The following is an 18,131-nucleotide window of genomic DNA, read 5'->3' as shown; positions in this document are numbered from 1 at the left end:
TGGATATTTTAGGTTCTGTAAAAAATTAGTGGACACATTTTGGTCTCATTTTGTATTAAGAGAACAGACAATTTACATGTATATACAACTTATAGACATGTATATATATCTAGTGTAGCAAATTCAAAGTATATTGCTTACTAGAGATTTTAATCTTAAATATATTTTCACTTTCTTTTATGTCATATGACCTCATTTATTTAAGTCATTGGTGTGTTTGCAGAATATAGATTTTTTTTGTTTTATTTTTTATTTATTTTATTTTTAAAATTTAATAAATCTTTATTGTTTTGATTATTACAATTGTTCCTCTTTTCCCCCCCATAGCTTCCCTCCACCCAGTTTCCACCCCACACTTGCCCTTAGCTCCCCACCCCCCTCCCTGCACTGTCCTCATCCATAGGTGTACTCTTTTTGTCCAGTATCTTCCTGCACCCCCCATTAACTTTTCCCCCTGATAATTATCGGTACACTCTCTTTCTATGCCTCTGATCCTATTATATTCACCAGGTTATTCTGTTCATCAGATTTTTTATTAACTTGATTTTTAGATTCACTTGTTGCTAGACCTGTATTTGTTGTTCATACTTTTTATCTTTACCTTTTTCTTCTTCTTCCTCATATTTAAAGAATATCTTTCAGCATTTCATATAATACTACTTTGGTGGTGATGAACTCCTTTAGCTTTTTCTTATCTGTGAAGCTCTTTATCTTCCCTTCAGTCCTGAATGATAGCTTTTCTGGGTAGAGTAATCTTGGTTGTAGGTTCTTGCTATCCATCACTTTGAATATTTCTTGCCACTCTCTCCTGGGCTGCATAGTTTATGTTGAGAAATCAGCTGACAGTGGTATGAGTGCTCCATTGTAGGTAATTAACTGTTTTTCTCTTGCTGCTTTTAATATTATCTCTTTGTCTTTTGCTCTTTGAATTTCAATTATATGTGTCTTGGTGTGGTCCTCTTTGGATTCCCTTTGTTTGGCGTTTTGTTTGCTTCCTGAACTTGTAAGTCTATTTTTTTGACCAGGTGGGGAAAGTTTTCGGTCATTATTTCTTCAAATAGGTTTTCAGTGTCTTGCTCTCTCTCTTCTTCTGGCACCCCCCATAATTCTGATGTTGGTACACTTGAGGTTGTCCCAGAGGTTCCGTACGCTATCTTCATATTTTTGTATTCTTTTTTCTTTTCGGGCTGAGTGATTCTTGCTTTTTTGTAATTCAAATCTTTGACTGGATTCTTGCAGTCCTCTAGTCTGCTGTTAGGTCTCTGTATAATATTTTTTACTTTAGTCAGTGTATGTTTAATTTCTAGTTGGTCCTTTTTCATATCCTGTAGGGTCTCGCTAAATTTATCAGCCTTTTCTAGAAAATTCTTGAATAACCTCATAACAATGGTCTTGAACTCTATATCCAGTCATTTAGTTTCTCCATTTCTTTTCTTTGCGATCCGTCTCTTTGTCTCCACATTTTCACTGCTTTCCTGAGTGGTAGAGTAGCTTTGTATGCTAGGCGTTCTCTAGAGCACAGTGGCTCAGCCTCCCCAGTTCCCTAAGGTGGACACTCTTAGTGCACCCCTTTGTGGACTGTGTGCTCAGCCTTGTTGTAGTTAAGTCTGGATTGTTGTTGGTATCACTGGGTGTTATTGACCTCCAGACCAATTGGTTGTGAGGATCAGCTATATCTATGCTATAAGAACTTCTGTGCTGGAGACACTGTTATGAGATAAGACTTGCAAAATTGCAAATCCTCTGTATTCAGCTTGAATGGTGTTGGGTTTCAGGGCGGAGCAGACAGCCTTGATTTCCCGTCAGCCCTGTCCTATGAAGCCCCAGGGTCTAAGTGTCCCTTGGTAATTGCTGCAAGCACCTCTGGGAGAAAGCTGCCATCGAGTTTCGCATGCTGCCACAGTCCAGTTTCTCCTCGAATGAGTTGGGGTTTCCAGAAACTTGCCCAGAACTGGAGTTCCATGCAGTCGGGAGTTGCCTTCTCCCTCCTGCTTAGAAAGCCAGCTGCACACTCAGCTGCCCGTGCATTCAGCAGTCAATCCTCTCTGTGTGCGCATGCCTGCAGACCTCTGCCTTTCGCAGCTTCCTAGTCTCAGTATGTTTTCTCTTTTCTGACAGTGCAGATTTCCCCCCAAATGAGTCTGGTTTCTCAGCATCTCTCCTGGAACTGGAATTCAGTGCAGTTGGGAGCTTTTGTCTCTCTATCGCTTTTGATAGCAAGCTGCCCATGCACACAGCTGCCCATCTTCTCCACACGCGGTTGTCCGAACCTCTGCCTTCTGCAGCTCCTCTGATTCTCAATGTACTTTCCTCTTTTCTTTTAGTTGTAGAATTTCCACTTGGCCAGCATTCCTGTGGTTTTCGGTGGTGACTGTTTTGTCTTTTAGTTGTAGTTTTAATATTGTTGTGTGAGGCAACAGTTTAGGTGTTTACCTATGCCACCATCTTGGCTTCTGCCACAGATTGTTTTTATAGTGTGTGTCAGCGCTCTGATTTTGTCCACAAGTTTTTTACCTAGTCGTATTATTTATTTATTTATTCATTGATATTGTTGTACTAGAGGCAAGATGCACAAAGATTCGTGCAAGAATGGGCCTTCTTTCCACTGGCTGCCAGCACTGCCTTTGCTTTGGCCAGAGCTGCCTTTCTGCTCTGGCCTAAAGCCACCTTGCTGTCTTCCCATGCTGCCCAGTGTCCCGGAGCAGCTGGGGTGGTGCAGGATGCTTACATCATCGCCATGTATGCTCAATGTTTGCTTATGTAAATGAACCCACCATTGCCGAAACCAGTTTGGCTCAGTGGTTAGAGTGTCAGCCTGCAGACTGAAAGGTCCCAGGTTCGATTCTGGTCAAGGGCATGTACCTTGTTTGCGGACACCTCCCCATTAGGAGTTGTGCAGGAGGCAGCTTATCAATGTTTCTTTCTCATAGATTTTTCTAACTCTCTATCCCTCTCCTTTCCTCTCTAAAAAAATCAATAAAATATATATTTTTTAAAATTAACCCACCATCTTTTTTGGGATAATTTGCATACTCACTCCTGATGGCTGGTGAGCTTCACAAAGTATGATCAATTAGCATGTTACTCTTTTATTAGGTAGATTAGAGATGTCTCCTTTATTTTCTGTTTTGTTTTCTCCCCATTGAACCCCTACATCCCACCACTGCTGTTCTCCCTTCTAACTTCACCACTACATTTTCTGTGTCCAAAGGCTATGCATATATGCATACAAGTTCCCCTGTTAATCCCACCACACATACCACTCCCATTCCAACCTTTCCTCTGAAATTTTTCAGTCTGTTCCCATGCTTCTATGTTTCTAGATTTATTTTGCTCATCAGCTTCTTTTGTTCATTAGATTCCACATATGAATGAGTTAATACTTATCTTACTCTGGCTTATTTAGCGTAGCATAATACTCTCCAGGTCTGTCTATGATTTCCAAATGGTAAGAGATTATTTATTTATTTATTTATTTATTTATTCATTTTTTACAGCATAGTATTTCATTGTGTAAATATACCACAGCTGTTTTATCCACTTATTTGCTTATGGGGACTTGGGCTGTTTTCTAAATCTTAGCTATTTTAATTTGTGCTTCTTTGAACATAGGGGTGCATATATCCTTCCTGATTCGTGTTTCTGGTTTCTTAGAATATAGTCCTGGAAGTGAGATTATTAGGTCAAATGGGAGTTCCATTTTTTTATTTTTTGAAGATATTCTTGACAGTTTTTCACAGTGGTGGCACCAGTCTGCATTACTAGCAGCACCCTAGTCTTATCTTTAAAGATTCCACCATAGTAAGACATATTGCATATTTTTCCCTTGATGAATTTTTCTTAAAGCATCATGAACTAGCTTGTTCTGATGGGTTTTGTGGAGAAACTTAAAAAGGGGTCTGTGAAAAAGGACATTGTGGTGAGTTATGCTATGCATACAAGAATAAGGAACAGATGTGTATATGCAGCCTGACGTGGCCAGGTTTGCCTCTTTGTTTCTTCCTTGGTTTGTGCTTTTCTCACTAACACCCTTGTGACAGTGGGAAGGCAGGGCTGAGTTGCTAATCCAGTCTTCTACATGGGGGGAAGGGGGGACGCGAGAAGGGAGAGCAAAACTAAGCATACAGTTGCTTGAATGAAAAATAATTCAATCATGTATAAAAAATCATAGAACTATAAAGTCTGTGTTTCCCATACTCACAACTGTAAACCTACTTTGTCCCAGCTATATATGGAGTTAGCTGGTTTGGAAGAGGAATTCTATGGATCTCATAACTCCTCTTGATGGTAAGCTTTTAAAGTGCCTGGATCAACCTACCTGGGGCTTTTTATTGCCATTGGGTATGAAGTGTGTGATCCAAGAGTCCAAATGTCCACAAGAAGGTAGCTCCTATAGATGAAATCTCCAAGGAGACATATTTCATTTATAAGCTAACTTTTCCTCTTATGAGATAGGAGTTTTTTTCCAAGATTGTACATTCTTACCTAAAAGAAATTGTGAGAAGTGTTGCAGTGTAGAGATGTGTCTGAAACTTATCAAAATTTTCAAGGCTTTCCCCCCATGGATTCCTGCTTTAATTAATTCCTAAATTCCTGATACTAGTATGTAAATGAGACTAACACTATGAGCTAAATATCTCCAGTCCAGACCAGTCCCTCCTTTCTCTGTGTTCCCATGGAATCCCTAGCTACTGCAGTTAGGAGGCTGGTCACCCGCGACCCAGTGTCCCTATTGCTCTTGCCAGTGGGCATGGATGCTTCCAAGGATTTTTCTTTTGGGCTTTACTCAGTTGATGGAGGTGTTTGGATAAGGTGGCATGTGCAGCCTGGGATCATGCAGGAGGCCCTATCTTGCTATTCAAGTTAATGTTTAAGCTTCATCTGATGTTTGATCTCATGCACCAGTAACCTCTGGATGCTGTGCTGTGAAAGCCAGTTGGCCACCTATGGGCACTTACAAATAATGAAGACTTCGGAGACAGGCCTCAAATGGAGGCTTTACTCTACTGCATGCAAAGTGACCGCAGCCCATTGCTGAGTCTCTCTGGTAATGTGACGCAGGGATACTGCCCTTGCATGTTGTGAAGAATTACTGAAGTGGTGTGTTGGGCCTGGGCATAGCTGTAGTAAATGATCATTTATTTCCCACGTCCTGTCCTGTGTGGGCTTCCTACTGCAGACATTCACTTCTGTAGCCCCTGTTATCAGCTGCTCCAGGAAAACTCTAAGCCCTTGCCACTCATCTGGTAGGTTTCCCTGATTTGTCCCCACTTTCTCTAACTATAATCATATATGGACTAGAGGCCCAGTGCATGAGATTCATGCACTGAGGGGATCCCTCAGCCCAGCAGCCTGCCCCATCTCTCACAGTCTGGGAGCCCTTGGGGATATACAACTGGCTAGGGAGCTGGCCTAGGCTGGCAGTTGGACATCCTTAGCACTGCTGTGGAGGTGGGAGAAGCTCTCACCACCATCACCGCACTGGCCAGCTGTGAGCCTGGCTTCTGGCTAAGCAGGGCTCCCCTCTGGGAGCACACTGAACACCAGGGGACAGCTCCTGTGTTGAGTGTCTGCCCTCTGGTGGTCAGTGTGCATCATAGCAACCGTTCAGGCAATTTGCATAGTAGCATTGTATTCTATAGGATAAGGCAACCCAATCCTATAGGAAATGTGTCCTGAATTTGTTTTCTGTAACACTTATCGAGTGGTCATGACATATAAGGTCAGTCTCCTCGAGAGCTTTTTTACATTTCTCCTGGTCAACTTAGACTCAGGTTCTGCCCTCTCAAATCTATTAAAGATTTTTCTGTTTTCAAACTAATCTCAGATCCTGCTTCTCACTTCTCCCATACATCCACCTTCTGCTTCTCTTTAATAATCCATTCCATTTCTCTACTTTTGGCTTTTATGGCCATGGCCCATGTTCCTTTTTTCCTCATAGTACTTAGCCCTTGTCACTCATTTGCCCATACAACTTCCAATTCTTATCAGGCAGCCTTTGATCTCCATACCCACCAAAGAAAGAGCACAGTTAACAGCATCTCAAAACTCAAAATGCTTCTTTATTAATAATGCTAATTTATAATATTTATTCAGTTTTATTAAGTTATAAAATATATCAAAATAGAGAAATTCATATCTACCTATCTCGTGATCTATCAATCTGTTTATCTGTCTATGGAAAAACAACAGGTACTCAAAGTGGCACCAACACTCCCAGCATCTCCTACATCACATAGCCAAAGTACAGAGAAATGTCCATTTCTTTCTCCCTCTCAGTGAAATGCTGCATTTTTCCCAATTTGGCAGCATTCTCACGCTCTAGTTGAGCCTTCCTCTTCATGGCCTCTCGATCTGGCCTCTGCTCATCTGTGATGGGTGTTGACATCACTGGCCCCAGAACCTCAGATTTCCTCCATGGAATTGGTTGGAGGGCAAAATCCTGGAGAAGATAGTGGTTGTGAGGCTTGAGCGGGATCCAGGGCTGGCTCACAGCAGTGTGAACAGGCTCCCGCTGGAAACAAGCATGAGATGATGTTTTGTAGGGTGCAGGCCTAGAAGCAGGAGGCTGAGGGACACTAGGCTGGTCAGGGTTGTTCAAACCCGGTCTGGTTGAGTTGGTAGACATTGGCTGAGCTGAGCTGACAGGACCTGTCATAGATGCAGGAGTTGGCAGGGATGCATTGACTGCAGCAGGCTTGGCAGGGTTGGTCACAGCAGGCCGACGTGATGCCGCCTGTGGCCTGCAAGGAACACGTCTAGCTTGAGGCTTGTCCATGGTTGGGAAAACCAATGGCACCAACTTGACCTTACCGGGAGATGGCAGCTGGTCCTGGGATGGAGATGAAGACCCTTTGTCAGCACTTCCATGTAGTTTCTGGCATTTGAGTTGAGTTATCTCTGGACCTTTGCCCTCCCCTGGAGAATCCCGCCACCTTTTAATAGCTGGGCGTGACTGGGGGCCTTTGGGGTTGCTTAAGTTTCCCTGGGCCCGTGAGGAAGACAGCTCAGCTTTCTTATCAGTCTTCTTGCCCAGTGCATGGAAAACCTGCACAGACTCCAGCATGTGCATACCGAGGCTGCTGCGAGGCTTTTTGATGGCCTCTTGTGGCATCTCATAATGACTTTTCCCCCTCTTCATCTTGGGAATGGCTAGCTTCTCCTGTCTCTTAACTTTGTTCGCTGACTGCTTCCTCTCCTCAGCTGTCTTGGAGCAGTTTTCTTTCTTTCTTTTGGGGTTTTCCTGCCCAGGGCTCTTAATTTGGTTGGTCTTGCTAAGTGCAGCCTTCTGAGGTTTACTGTTAGAATGCTTGGCAATGTTTCCAGAAGCCCTTCCATCAGCTGCAGCATTGCAAAGAACCACTTCTCCCAGGAACACACAGTCTGGGCTCTCAGGCTTGATCTCGGCCTTGGTAGCATCAGTGATAGGCTCAGAGGCTTTATGTTTGATCTTCCCGCCTGCATCAGAGTGAGCCTTTCCGACACTTGACTTTTTCTGCACCTCATGCAACTTGAGGCCTCTGGTGGTTTTGGTTTCGATCACCGTGGAATCTTGGGGCTGATCTAGGTCATCCAAGGGAGTTAAGACCTGTGGAAGTTGAATACCCTTCACCAATGTAGTGATGTCAGCAAAACTATCATTAGATTCAGTCCCATTTTCAGGTGCCCCTTGGTCCTTATGACTCAGGCTCTTCTTCCTCAAACCAGAGTTGTCACCACCAGGCTGCTTCTCTTGGTCAATTGGATCGATGTAGGCCAGGACCTGGGGAATGTCAGCTAATTCTAAATGGAGCAGTGGAGAAGCTTGAATTTCTCTTGGGATCTGGCAGCCATTCAGATGCTTGGAAAGCGTCGTTTTAGTATTCTCCACATTCTTATTCTCTTTCTGTTCCTGCCTTGGAGCTGGAGGCAGTGCCAGGAGATTACCAGGACTCTGGACTAGAGATGCCATTGCTATGTCCCCACTCTGAGGTGGTGGGTAACTCTTAAGTACCTGGATATGTGTGTTCCTGCAGGACTTGGGGAATTCTGGAGGTGGTAGATAAATTATTTGTCCTGGAAGTTGCAATGCCTGGGAAGTCTCCATCCCCAGGGAAGTCTCCATCACTGCAATGGAATCAAGGGGAAGTCAGTCAGTCCCTGGTAATAAGATGCTCCCCCAGCACCACCAATGCAGCAATCATGTGCCTTCCAACAGTGGCAAAGGCATTCCTACAAGGTCTTTAGCAGGATCATGAACAGCACCCTGTGCTAGGCGATAAAAGGGAACTGTTGTGTTTCTCAATGTTGACCATTCGGTATCATTTTTTCATTATTTTCTTTGCATTTCACAGGGTTGTTAGAAGTCAAATTAAAAAATGAAAGTGATTCTTTTCAAATGTTTCCTAGTCTCATATGGAACCTATTTAATTCTCTCAACTTTCCTGAGTGAATAAAAACACTTCACACCAAGTACTAAGACAGGGAATGGGGCCCTTCCTGCTGAAGTCTATAAGCAAGGGGAGATCATAGCCTGCTTGCTTTGGACAAGATGTTGGGAATGAGGTCCTACATCCAGATATCAACTAAGGAAAGTTAAACAGACACTGTCACAATATATTGTGAAATGCCTTAGAAAGAGACAAAAGCAAGAAATCAAGAGAGGTTATTTCAGGGGGCCTCATCAGGTAGGGCAGTGGAAAGTGTGGTGTCCCTGGGTATGCTCTTGATTTCTCCTACATGTGGCATCCAAGGCCGTTACAGTGCCCCACCTCCACCTCTATCAGGTGTCCTCATAAAGGATCTGAGAATGGAGGGCACTGACTGAGGGTGGCAATGGTTAAAGTCACCGGACTTACATTCTACCTGTCTGAGGATCCACCCCTTGGTAGCTACAGATTGACCCTATTCCTCTTGAATGCTGACCTTATTCCTCTTCCTTGTTCCTGTTTGTACTCACCTTGGAAGCCTGTCCTTGTGATGGGTTGAGGAGGCACAGAGTAGCAGATTCCAGAGGTGGAGACTGGTGGTATCATATCTGTGGGCTGAGCCTTCTTTAGCACCATGACCATCCCTGAGCCAGGGGCAGAGGCCCTGCTCTCTGTGTAAGACACAGAGCCAAAGGACTGCAGGTAGGGGCCACTTTCTGCAGAGAGCAGAGGGCCCTGATTATAGTAACACACCTGGCTTCCCTCCTGGTAGGGAAGTGGCAGGTTATGGCCCTGATTTGGAATGTGAGATGGTGCCTCCTGAACAAGGCTGACAGAAAGTGGTGGATACACAGGGGCCATGTTATGGACATCTGAGGTTTGATCACACTGGGACGCCAGAGACATGGAGGAGACAGCTGTGTCCTGGCCGATGACAGTCACAGTGAAGTCTCTGAGTGATGGTGACTTGTTTCCAATGCCTCCTGTGAGAGCCCACTCAGAAACTCCAGGATTGGAATCAGCTGGAACTCCAGATAACATGGTTGTGCTAGAATGTTGGTAAAAGTAGGCACCACCCATGAGAGGTTGGAAAGAGGTGCCAGAGGCTGATGGCAGGTGCCATGCTGAGCTGATGGCTGGAGCAGAGACTCTGTAGAAATTGCAGACACTTCCTGGTAGGGAGGCTGCATGGCTCTCCACGGGAAGAGAGTACTGCAGAGACTTTGAAATTCCAAGGAAAGGTGCATTTTTGAAATTCTCTGTAAGGAATAACAAGATGATGAAAAATATCAAAGAGATTGATAAACAATATGTGTGAAAATAGCATTATTTTAAGATTGTTTTTATCAGAACGCCTGGAATACCAATACTCACTGAGATAACAAAACTCAAAATTGCCGGAACCGGTTTGGCTCAGTGGATAGAGCGTCGGCCTTCGGACTGAAGGGTCCTGGGTTCGATTCCGGTCAGGGGCATGTACCTTGGTTGCGGGCACATCCCCAGTAGGGGGTGTGCGGGAGGCAGCTGATCAATGATTCTCTCATTGATGTTTCTAGCTCTCTATCCCTCTCTCTTCCCCTCTGTGAAAAATCAATAAAATATATTTTATAAAAAAAACAAAAACAAACAAACAAACAAACAAAAAACCTCAAAATTTATCCTCTTTTAAATGCTGGTGCTCCCAACTTGGGCATAAATGTACACAAGACCCAGGTGGTGTAGTTCATACATTGTACTCTAGGCTAAAAGCAACTGCTCCCTGACCTATTTCACCCTTGAACCTGCAATAGTATTGATTTGTATGCTCTCTATTAGAATTGAAGCATTATAGAACCAGGAGTCTTTAGAGAACCTCTGTTCTGACATTCTCATTTTATGAGGGAGGAAACTATGGCTCAGTTCTCTCCCTATGTTAGTATCAGTACCTGGTCCCATAACCTAAGCATCCTAACTTTCTTTCCAGAGCTCTGTGCATTACCCTGTCAACATCTAGGAGCAATAGAACTTCTGATTGAGGTGTTTGTTTGTCGTTTGGCAAACAGTAGATCTATCGCCATTGTTATTTTCAGCAGCTCATTTTGCCTGCACAGTTTACATGCTATTCTGAAGAATTCACATAAAGCTCAATCCAGTTTAAAAGTTCATTCTTGCCGAAACTGGTTTGGTTCAGTGGATAGAGCATCAGCCTGCGGACTGAAAGGTCCCAGGTTCAATTCAGGTCAAGGGCATGTACTTTGGTTGTGGGCACATCCCCAGTAGGGGGTATTCAAGAGGCAGCTGATCGATGATTCTCTCTCATCAATGTTTCTAAGTCTCTATCCCACTCTCTACCTCTCTGTAAAAAATCAATAAAATATATTTTTTAAAAATAAAAAATAAAAATAAATTAAAGTTCATTGTTACTCTCTTTAAGCCTGGGTTTGGATCCTACTTCAAAATGACTATGAGTGAGAAAGTGTCTTAGTTTTGGGCTACTCATCTATAACATTATAATAATGATGATAACAGTAATAATTCATGTATAAGTGATATATTTCATATGATTTATATAAAAGATAAAAGTTATGAAAAGACAAAGAAAAAAATCAAATACAGCATATATCAGAGGAATAAATCGACATGAGTATAAATTGGGACATGTAGCAAACATCAAATCCTAATAAGTTTACTTGGAATGAAGTTTTGCTTTATACATGTAATATCATAAAAGTAAATACTGCCTATTCTATTTTAGTGAATACTGTTAACCAGAAACAACCCACAATAGGTGATTTTGAATAAGCTTATAGCCAGTACATATGGACAGAGAAGATTTGTCACTAAATATTACATAACAAGCAGCACAATGCAATCAATCTTGCTATATATGTGCCTTCAGTATATACAGATCAATGTTTCAATAAAAACTGGTTTAAAGTAGAGAGCCAAATAAGTGTAAAGGAATTCCATTATTGTTTCTCTGAATATTCCCCAGCAAGTAATAGATACTTAATCTATTAGAAATATATATTTCAATTAATGTAACTTCATAACAAAGAAAAAGAACCATTGAAATGTATCATGAAGGTTTTTATATTTTTTCTTAAAACCTAGATTATCATCATCTTCAACATCCAGGAAATGCAATCTACCCAAAGTCTTAAAACCATCATCAGTAGATTCCAATTAAAAAAAATTTAATGTAGGAATTTTCTAAAGAATCCATAAAATAGTTTTTAGAGAAATGTGAACTAGAGATATGGGTCCTGATGTTTTCTGTTTCTCCTTCGGTAGCTATGACCTAAAATTGGGCAATGGCTGTGTGTCAGGGTGCTCTCTGTGTTAGGAAGAAAATAACTGAAAAGATGAGGTGCAACTCTGACTTGGAACATACTTATCAAATAAGGATGTAGTCTTTGTGATCCAGTTAGGATATATCTTTTAAAGTCTTTTTTTTTTTTTACTAGACAAAATATTTTCATAGTTTAAAATTAAGAACGAACTGAAACACTGAAAATTCTGTTATTTCCAATGCCCTAGATCGTTGGTCGGCAAACTCAGTCAACAGAGCCAAATATCAACAGTACAACGATTGAAATTTCTTTTGAGAGCCAAATTTTTTAAACTTAAACTATATAGGTAGGTACATTGTTATTAACTTAATTAGGGTACTCCTAAGTTGGCCTTTGGTAAAAACTCAAAGTGCCAAAGAGTGGCATGTGGCTCCCGAGCTGCTGTTTGCCAACTACTGCCCTAGATAATCACCTCTCCTAGTATCTTGTATATAAGAAACATAATTTCTGAAATACATTTTTAAATGTTTATATTCCAAGCTGTAACATGTCACATTGTTCCGACAGGCAATAGAAAAACACAGGAAATGAATATGACTGCTTTGACACACTGCTTTGGCTGGTGGTGCCCTACTCCAGCCTTACTTTCCTTCCTAATCTATCAATGTAAGCATTTGCTGAGATCCACATTATTTTGCCCTACTCTGAACTGATTTCACTCCATGCTCCTTTTGCTTTTATTTAAACTCTTTGGTTCCCTTCAATATTCCATTCCAAACTACCTGTTTTGCTCTTGAGAGCTCTTCCATGCTCTCCTTCTTCATTATTATGGTTTCCCCTCTTTGCTGCTTCTGTTTTCCCCTCCCTCCTGGTTCCTGTGCGCATGTGCCCATGAAAGCAATTCTAATTTTTTTACATTGAAATACTTGCCTCCCTATAGCCCAGTACTCTGCATCCTCTCTCCCAATTTTGTCTGGTCACCTAGTTTGGATAGAAAACCCCAAAACCATATGAATGTTACTTTTGGAACAGCACTCAATTTAAAATACTAAAGTAGTAACCTTGGTGGTGGGAGATCGTTAGACATGAGATATCCTGTACATATATGTATTGCTAGTTTTCTACATGACCTAGATGTTGCTGTTAAAACATTGTCAAGAACTGTTGATTTTTATTTCAATATGAGTGTTCTTTAAAACTCCATATTAGAAAAGGAAGGGGTTAGAGTTCACAAGCAATGTAACATCCGAATGTATCAGATGAGGAAAAAACAGATTTTTGTGAGAGAGTTAATGACTTGTCTAAAGTCACACTGCTAGTAGATGTCAAAATCCAAACTGAAATTAGGTCTTCAGACTTCTAATTCAATGTTTCCCCAAATTATTCTATTCTCTTTTGACACTATTGCTAAATTTAGGGACTAACAAACATCTAATGAGAAACTTTAAAAAAGTTCTTTCCTTACCTGACATAGTCAGAGAAGAAGAGAAGGAAATATCAACTGTAGATGCAAGCGATGAGGGTGTCTCAGTGGCTGAAGCCAAAGAGCACATGTGTCCAGTACGAAAGTCACTGGTCCTACTGGCCACTGGTCACTGGTCACCAGTTACTGGTCACTGGTCAGTTGCGATGATCCAAATTTATTTACAGACAACTCCATGGGCACCCCAAGATTCTACCAGGTGGTGGTAGGTTTGGTGGGAGAATGATGTCATAAGCAGGCAGTTTAAAGGGATGAGGGAGCCAATCAGGAGCTCCGATTCCCAAGAAGACAGGATTGGATAGACGGATTGGTAGGTGAGCTAAACCAACACATAAATGGCTGAGCTCTCGGGATTGATGTGCTGGTGGACAGGACAGTTGTTCTATTCTCACTTTCCCAGGCTATGGTGTTGGTGCTAGGGGAATAATCTCAAAGTTTGTTACAGACATTTATGAATTATAATTAACTACTAGTTACTTATATGCCCTATATTTTATATATATATATATATATATATATATATATATATATATATATATATATATATATAATTGCTAATATTGTTGAATGGAAAGGGACATATACATATATTGCTAATATTGTTAGAATGGAAAGGGACATCTAGGTTGCACAATTACAGTTGAACTGAAATCATACCAGTCCATCTCATTAGTGAATTTACCATGGTTTTTGAGCAGTAAATGAAGAGATTAAGGAGCCCTTTCTGTCAATTGGTTCAAAAGTAAAATGAAGTTTCTTGAGTGCATTTTGTGCAGAATGATGTGGTCCAAGGCTCTTCTCTTGTAGCTTCTTTTCCTTGAATCCTACCTTCCCTGGGCTGGGCATGGCCATTTTGTACTTGCATATCCTACACTCCTATTTTCTCTTTATCTTCATTGTAGGCATTGCTTGTAGACAAGCTTTGATCCTGCATTCTGACACTTATGGATGTTACTTTCAGCCCACTTCCAGCAGCAGGGTCTTCTTTGTAGTGTCTGATGCTTCCCCCAATGGACTCTGCTCTTTACAAGCAAATACCAAAGGGCTAGGAGTCAGCTGACTGCAAACCTTTCCTCTTCCAGCCTTTGGTTGCACTTTTTTTGCTCATCATGTTCTCCCTCTGGTTCCAAGGGCCATGTACGCATCTTGTCACCCTGTCTTCTTAAATGCGAGGCCTTCACAATATTTTTCTTTTTCCTCTCACATAAATATATCCAGTGTGGCAGTTACTACAGTCTCCTCCCCCTTTGCAAACAGCCACTGTAGAACTTTGGGCCTCTAAGATTCTCTGTCTGCCAGGCTTGGGTGCAAGGCCAGGCAAAAATGAGGAGGGGAGACTAGTTAGAGAAAGACAACTTTATTCTTGGAAGTAAGGAACAATCAAGGTGAAAAAGTGCAGGACAAAATTGATTTATGTGGATTTTTACATTTCTGTGACAAACAAGTTGACACATTTTCGTCTCATTTTGTATGAACAGAAAAATTTATATATATATGGAAGATGTCTAGGGCAGCAACTGCAAGGTATTCTGTTCATTAGAGAGGATAATCTTATATTTTTTACTTTCTTTTATATCATATTACCTCATTTGTATAAATCGGTGTGTTTTCTGAATACAGATTGTTTTTATGTTCTGGTTTTGTCTGTATGTATTTTTCCTGGTCCTATTTTTAAAATATTTTCTTTCATTTTCTTTATTTATTTTAAAAAATCAATAGAGTATATACTTTATTGATTTTTAACAGAGATGAAGGGAGAGGGATAGAGAGTTAGAAACACTGAGAGAAAAACATCTATCACCTGCCTCCTGCACACCCTCTACTGAGGATGTGCCTACAACCAAGGTACATGCCTTTGACTGGAATGGAACCTGGGACCCTTCAGTCTGCAAGGCAGACACTCTATTCACTGAGCCAAACTCATTAAGATTTAAATATTTTCTTTTTAATTTATCTTTATTTGTGAAAGTATTATAGACCTCCCCTTTTTTTTTGTTTTTATTTTTCCAACTACACCTCCACCCATACCCAACCCTCCCAGGCCTTCATCACTCCATTGTGTGTGTCCATGGCTATGCATATCTATATGTATAAAAGCCTAAGCTACCACCCAACCATTTGACCATTCGACCAGTAGCTATAATGCACAATGATCACAAGGAGGCAGACGCTCAATGCAGGAGCTGCCATGCTGTGGTGACTTGGCAGCTGAGGTTCTCAAGTGTCACATCCAGAATTAGAGAAGAGGGAGTCCAGTTCTGGGGTGCATCACCCGGGATCCTCGGGGGATGTCGGAGAGCCAGTTTCAGCTTGTCCCCGCAGGCCAGGCCGAGGGCCTCTACTATGTATATAAGTTCCCTCGTAAATTAACCCCCAGCAATCCACCTAGTCTTTCTTTCCACTGGAATTACATAGTATATTCCATGCTTCTATGTCTCTGGATGTATTTTGTTCATCAGTTTATTTTGTTCATTAGATTCCACATATGAGTGAGATTATGTGGTACTTATCTTTCTCTTACTGGATTATTTCACTTAGCATATTATGCTCTAGGTCCATCCATGCTGTTACAAATGGTAAGAGTTCTGTTATTTTTTCAGCCATGTAGTATTTCATTGTGTAAATGTACCACAGCTTTTTTATCTACTCATCTGCTGCTGGGCACTTGGGCTGTTTCCAAATCTTAGCTATTATAAGATGTACTGCTATTGAACATATGGTGTATATATTCTTTCTAATTGATGTTTCTGGTTTTTTAGGATATATTCCTAGAAGTGGGATTACTAGGTCAAGTGGAATTTTCATTTTTAAATTTTTGAGGAAACTCCATACTGTTTTCCACAGTGGCTACACCAGTGCATTCCCATCAGCATCCTACTCACATTTTTAAAGTTTCTATCATTATAGTACATATTGCATGTTTTTCTCTTGATGAGTTTATTTTGAAGCATCATAAACTAACTTGTTCTGATGGATTTTGTGGAGAAACTTAAAAAGTGGTCTGTGAAAAAGGACATTGTGGTGAGTTATGCTGTGCACATAAGCATAAGGAACAGATGGGTACATTCACCCTGACTTGACCTGGGTTGCCTCTGTGTTCCTTCCCCTGGTTAGTGCCTTTCTCACTCACCCTCTTATGACTGTGAGAAGACAGGGCTGAGTTGCTAGCTCTGTCTTCCACAGGATGGAACAAAAGTAGGTTTACAGTTATTTGTATGGAAAATAATACAATAACGAATAATCATCATACAACTATAAAGTCTGTGTTTCCAGTTCTTACAACTATATACTTTCTTTGCCCCATGCTGTCTATCGATTAAACTGGTTTTGGGAAGGAAGTCAATGGACCTTGTCATTTTTCTTGATGTAAGTTTTTAAGGTGTCTAAACCAGTCTACTTGGGGCTTTAATGTCAATGAGTAGAAAGTGTGTAATACAAGGTGCCAAGAGCCCACAATATGATAGCTCATACAGATGGGATCTACAAAGAGACATATTTTATTTATAGGCCAACTATGCCTTTTATGAGATATGAGTTTTTACAAAGATGAGATATCTGAGAACAAATTACACTGTAGAGTTGTGGCTTAAACTTATAAATGTTTTCCAGTGTTTTTCTCTAAGCTTCATACATTACATTGCCAACTTCTTTGGTACTAGTATGAAATGTGAGATAATAATATGTGCTAAAAATCTGCAAACCAGATCAGTTTCTCCTTTTTGTATGTTCCCTTGGATATTAAGGGAATCCATAGCTATTACAAATTAGGATGGGTGGCATAAGATTGAAGGAAGTGTTGTTAGATAAATCTTGGTAGCAGTACATAATATACATGTAATATCTATATCTATATTACATGTTAATTAACTTCAACATTCAAAATCCTACCTAAACAAATCCTAAATTATGCCATTCCTGGTTCCCATCCTCTATAACTATTTTCTCTCCATAGTTACAGCCATTTAACTTTAGTTTATGGGCTCAGCTTCATCTTAACCTCTAAAAAATCTTAAATATAGGAGGAGGAACCTAAAGAAGTTTTGTTCAACACTCTGAAACTTAGCATCTAGCTGTACCCTGTCCCAAAGTCTTTTTTTTAAATACCTAGGCTATTGTCTTGTCCCATAGACATACTTCCTGCATTTTGTACCCATTAGGATAATTAGGGCTTGTCTTAACCAAACAATACCTAATCCATCCACCCCTGGGCTCTTTATTACTCTCACTTTTGATTTAACTGAAGACTGGAATCCCTCAAACCCCTGGATGGTACTTGGAGCTCTACCAGATACTGCTAGATTTTATAGTGTCAACAACTACTGAGCCACTTGGTGCTCCAAATATCCTTTGCTCTTATATTTTTCCAATCTAGTGTACTACATACCTAGTAAGACATTCTTTTACCTCATGTTAAATCCACTCGCATTCATAGATCTATTCTTCGATAGTTCCCATACTTTCTGGAATTTCTATTGTCCCTAAATATAGATTTTCTTGTGTCAACTATAACTGAGTCTGTTCCCATCTCAAGCTTATGTCATTTAGCAAATAGGAAGTACAAGAATGGCATAATTTAGGGTTTGTTTAGGTATTGTTTTTGTAGTTTCTGATAGGTTAATACCGTAGTTTATATGTTGTCAAGTCTATAGATATTTGTACCAATATTTTAGCCACTACTTGTCCATTATGTATTTTTCATAAATTCTAAAGGAATGCTTTATGTTTAGCACCAAATTTGAATGTGCCTAATTATAAATTTGCAAACTGTGCTATGCTAACTTACAAAAGTTTTAAACATCCATGTACTAATATTAACTCATTTTTAATTGTGTGGAAGCTTTCAGAATTGTAAATGTTTTTTGGATATAAACTTAGTTAGAATATGATTCTCAGATAAAAAAGAGAAATAAACCTTTCATCTAGCAATACACATAAAGCAATAAACATGTACAGCACAGTGAAAGTCTG

General features: G+C 40.6%; 1 protein-coding gene across 1 annotated transcript; it reads right to left on the bottom strand.

Annotated features, from left to right (window-relative positions):
• Nucleotides 1–6,226: 6,226 nt before the first annotated feature.
• On the bottom strand, nucleotides 6,227–13,152 carry LOC311625690 (uncharacterized protein C2orf78-like; the record flags this gene model as incomplete). Its single annotated transcript, XM_084890215.1, has 3 exons — nucleotides 6,227–8,106; nucleotides 8,939–9,667; nucleotides 13,146–13,152. The coding sequence occupies 3 exons, from the start codon at nucleotides 13,150–13,152 to the stop codon at nucleotides 6,227–6,229; spliced, it is 2,616 nt and encodes an 871-aa protein (XP_084746341.1).
• Nucleotides 13,153–18,131: the final 4,979 nt, after the last annotated feature.

The sequence above is a fragment of the Pipistrellus hanaki genome, assembly GCF_964339955.1.
Source record: "Pipistrellus hanaki genome assembly, chromosome: 7".
Taxonomy (NCBI): domain Eukaryota; kingdom Metazoa; phylum Chordata; class Mammalia; order Chiroptera; family Vespertilionidae; genus Pipistrellus; species Pipistrellus hanaki.
Note: the sequence above shows the minus strand (reverse complement) of the source record. Positions and strands in the feature narration are given on the sequence as shown.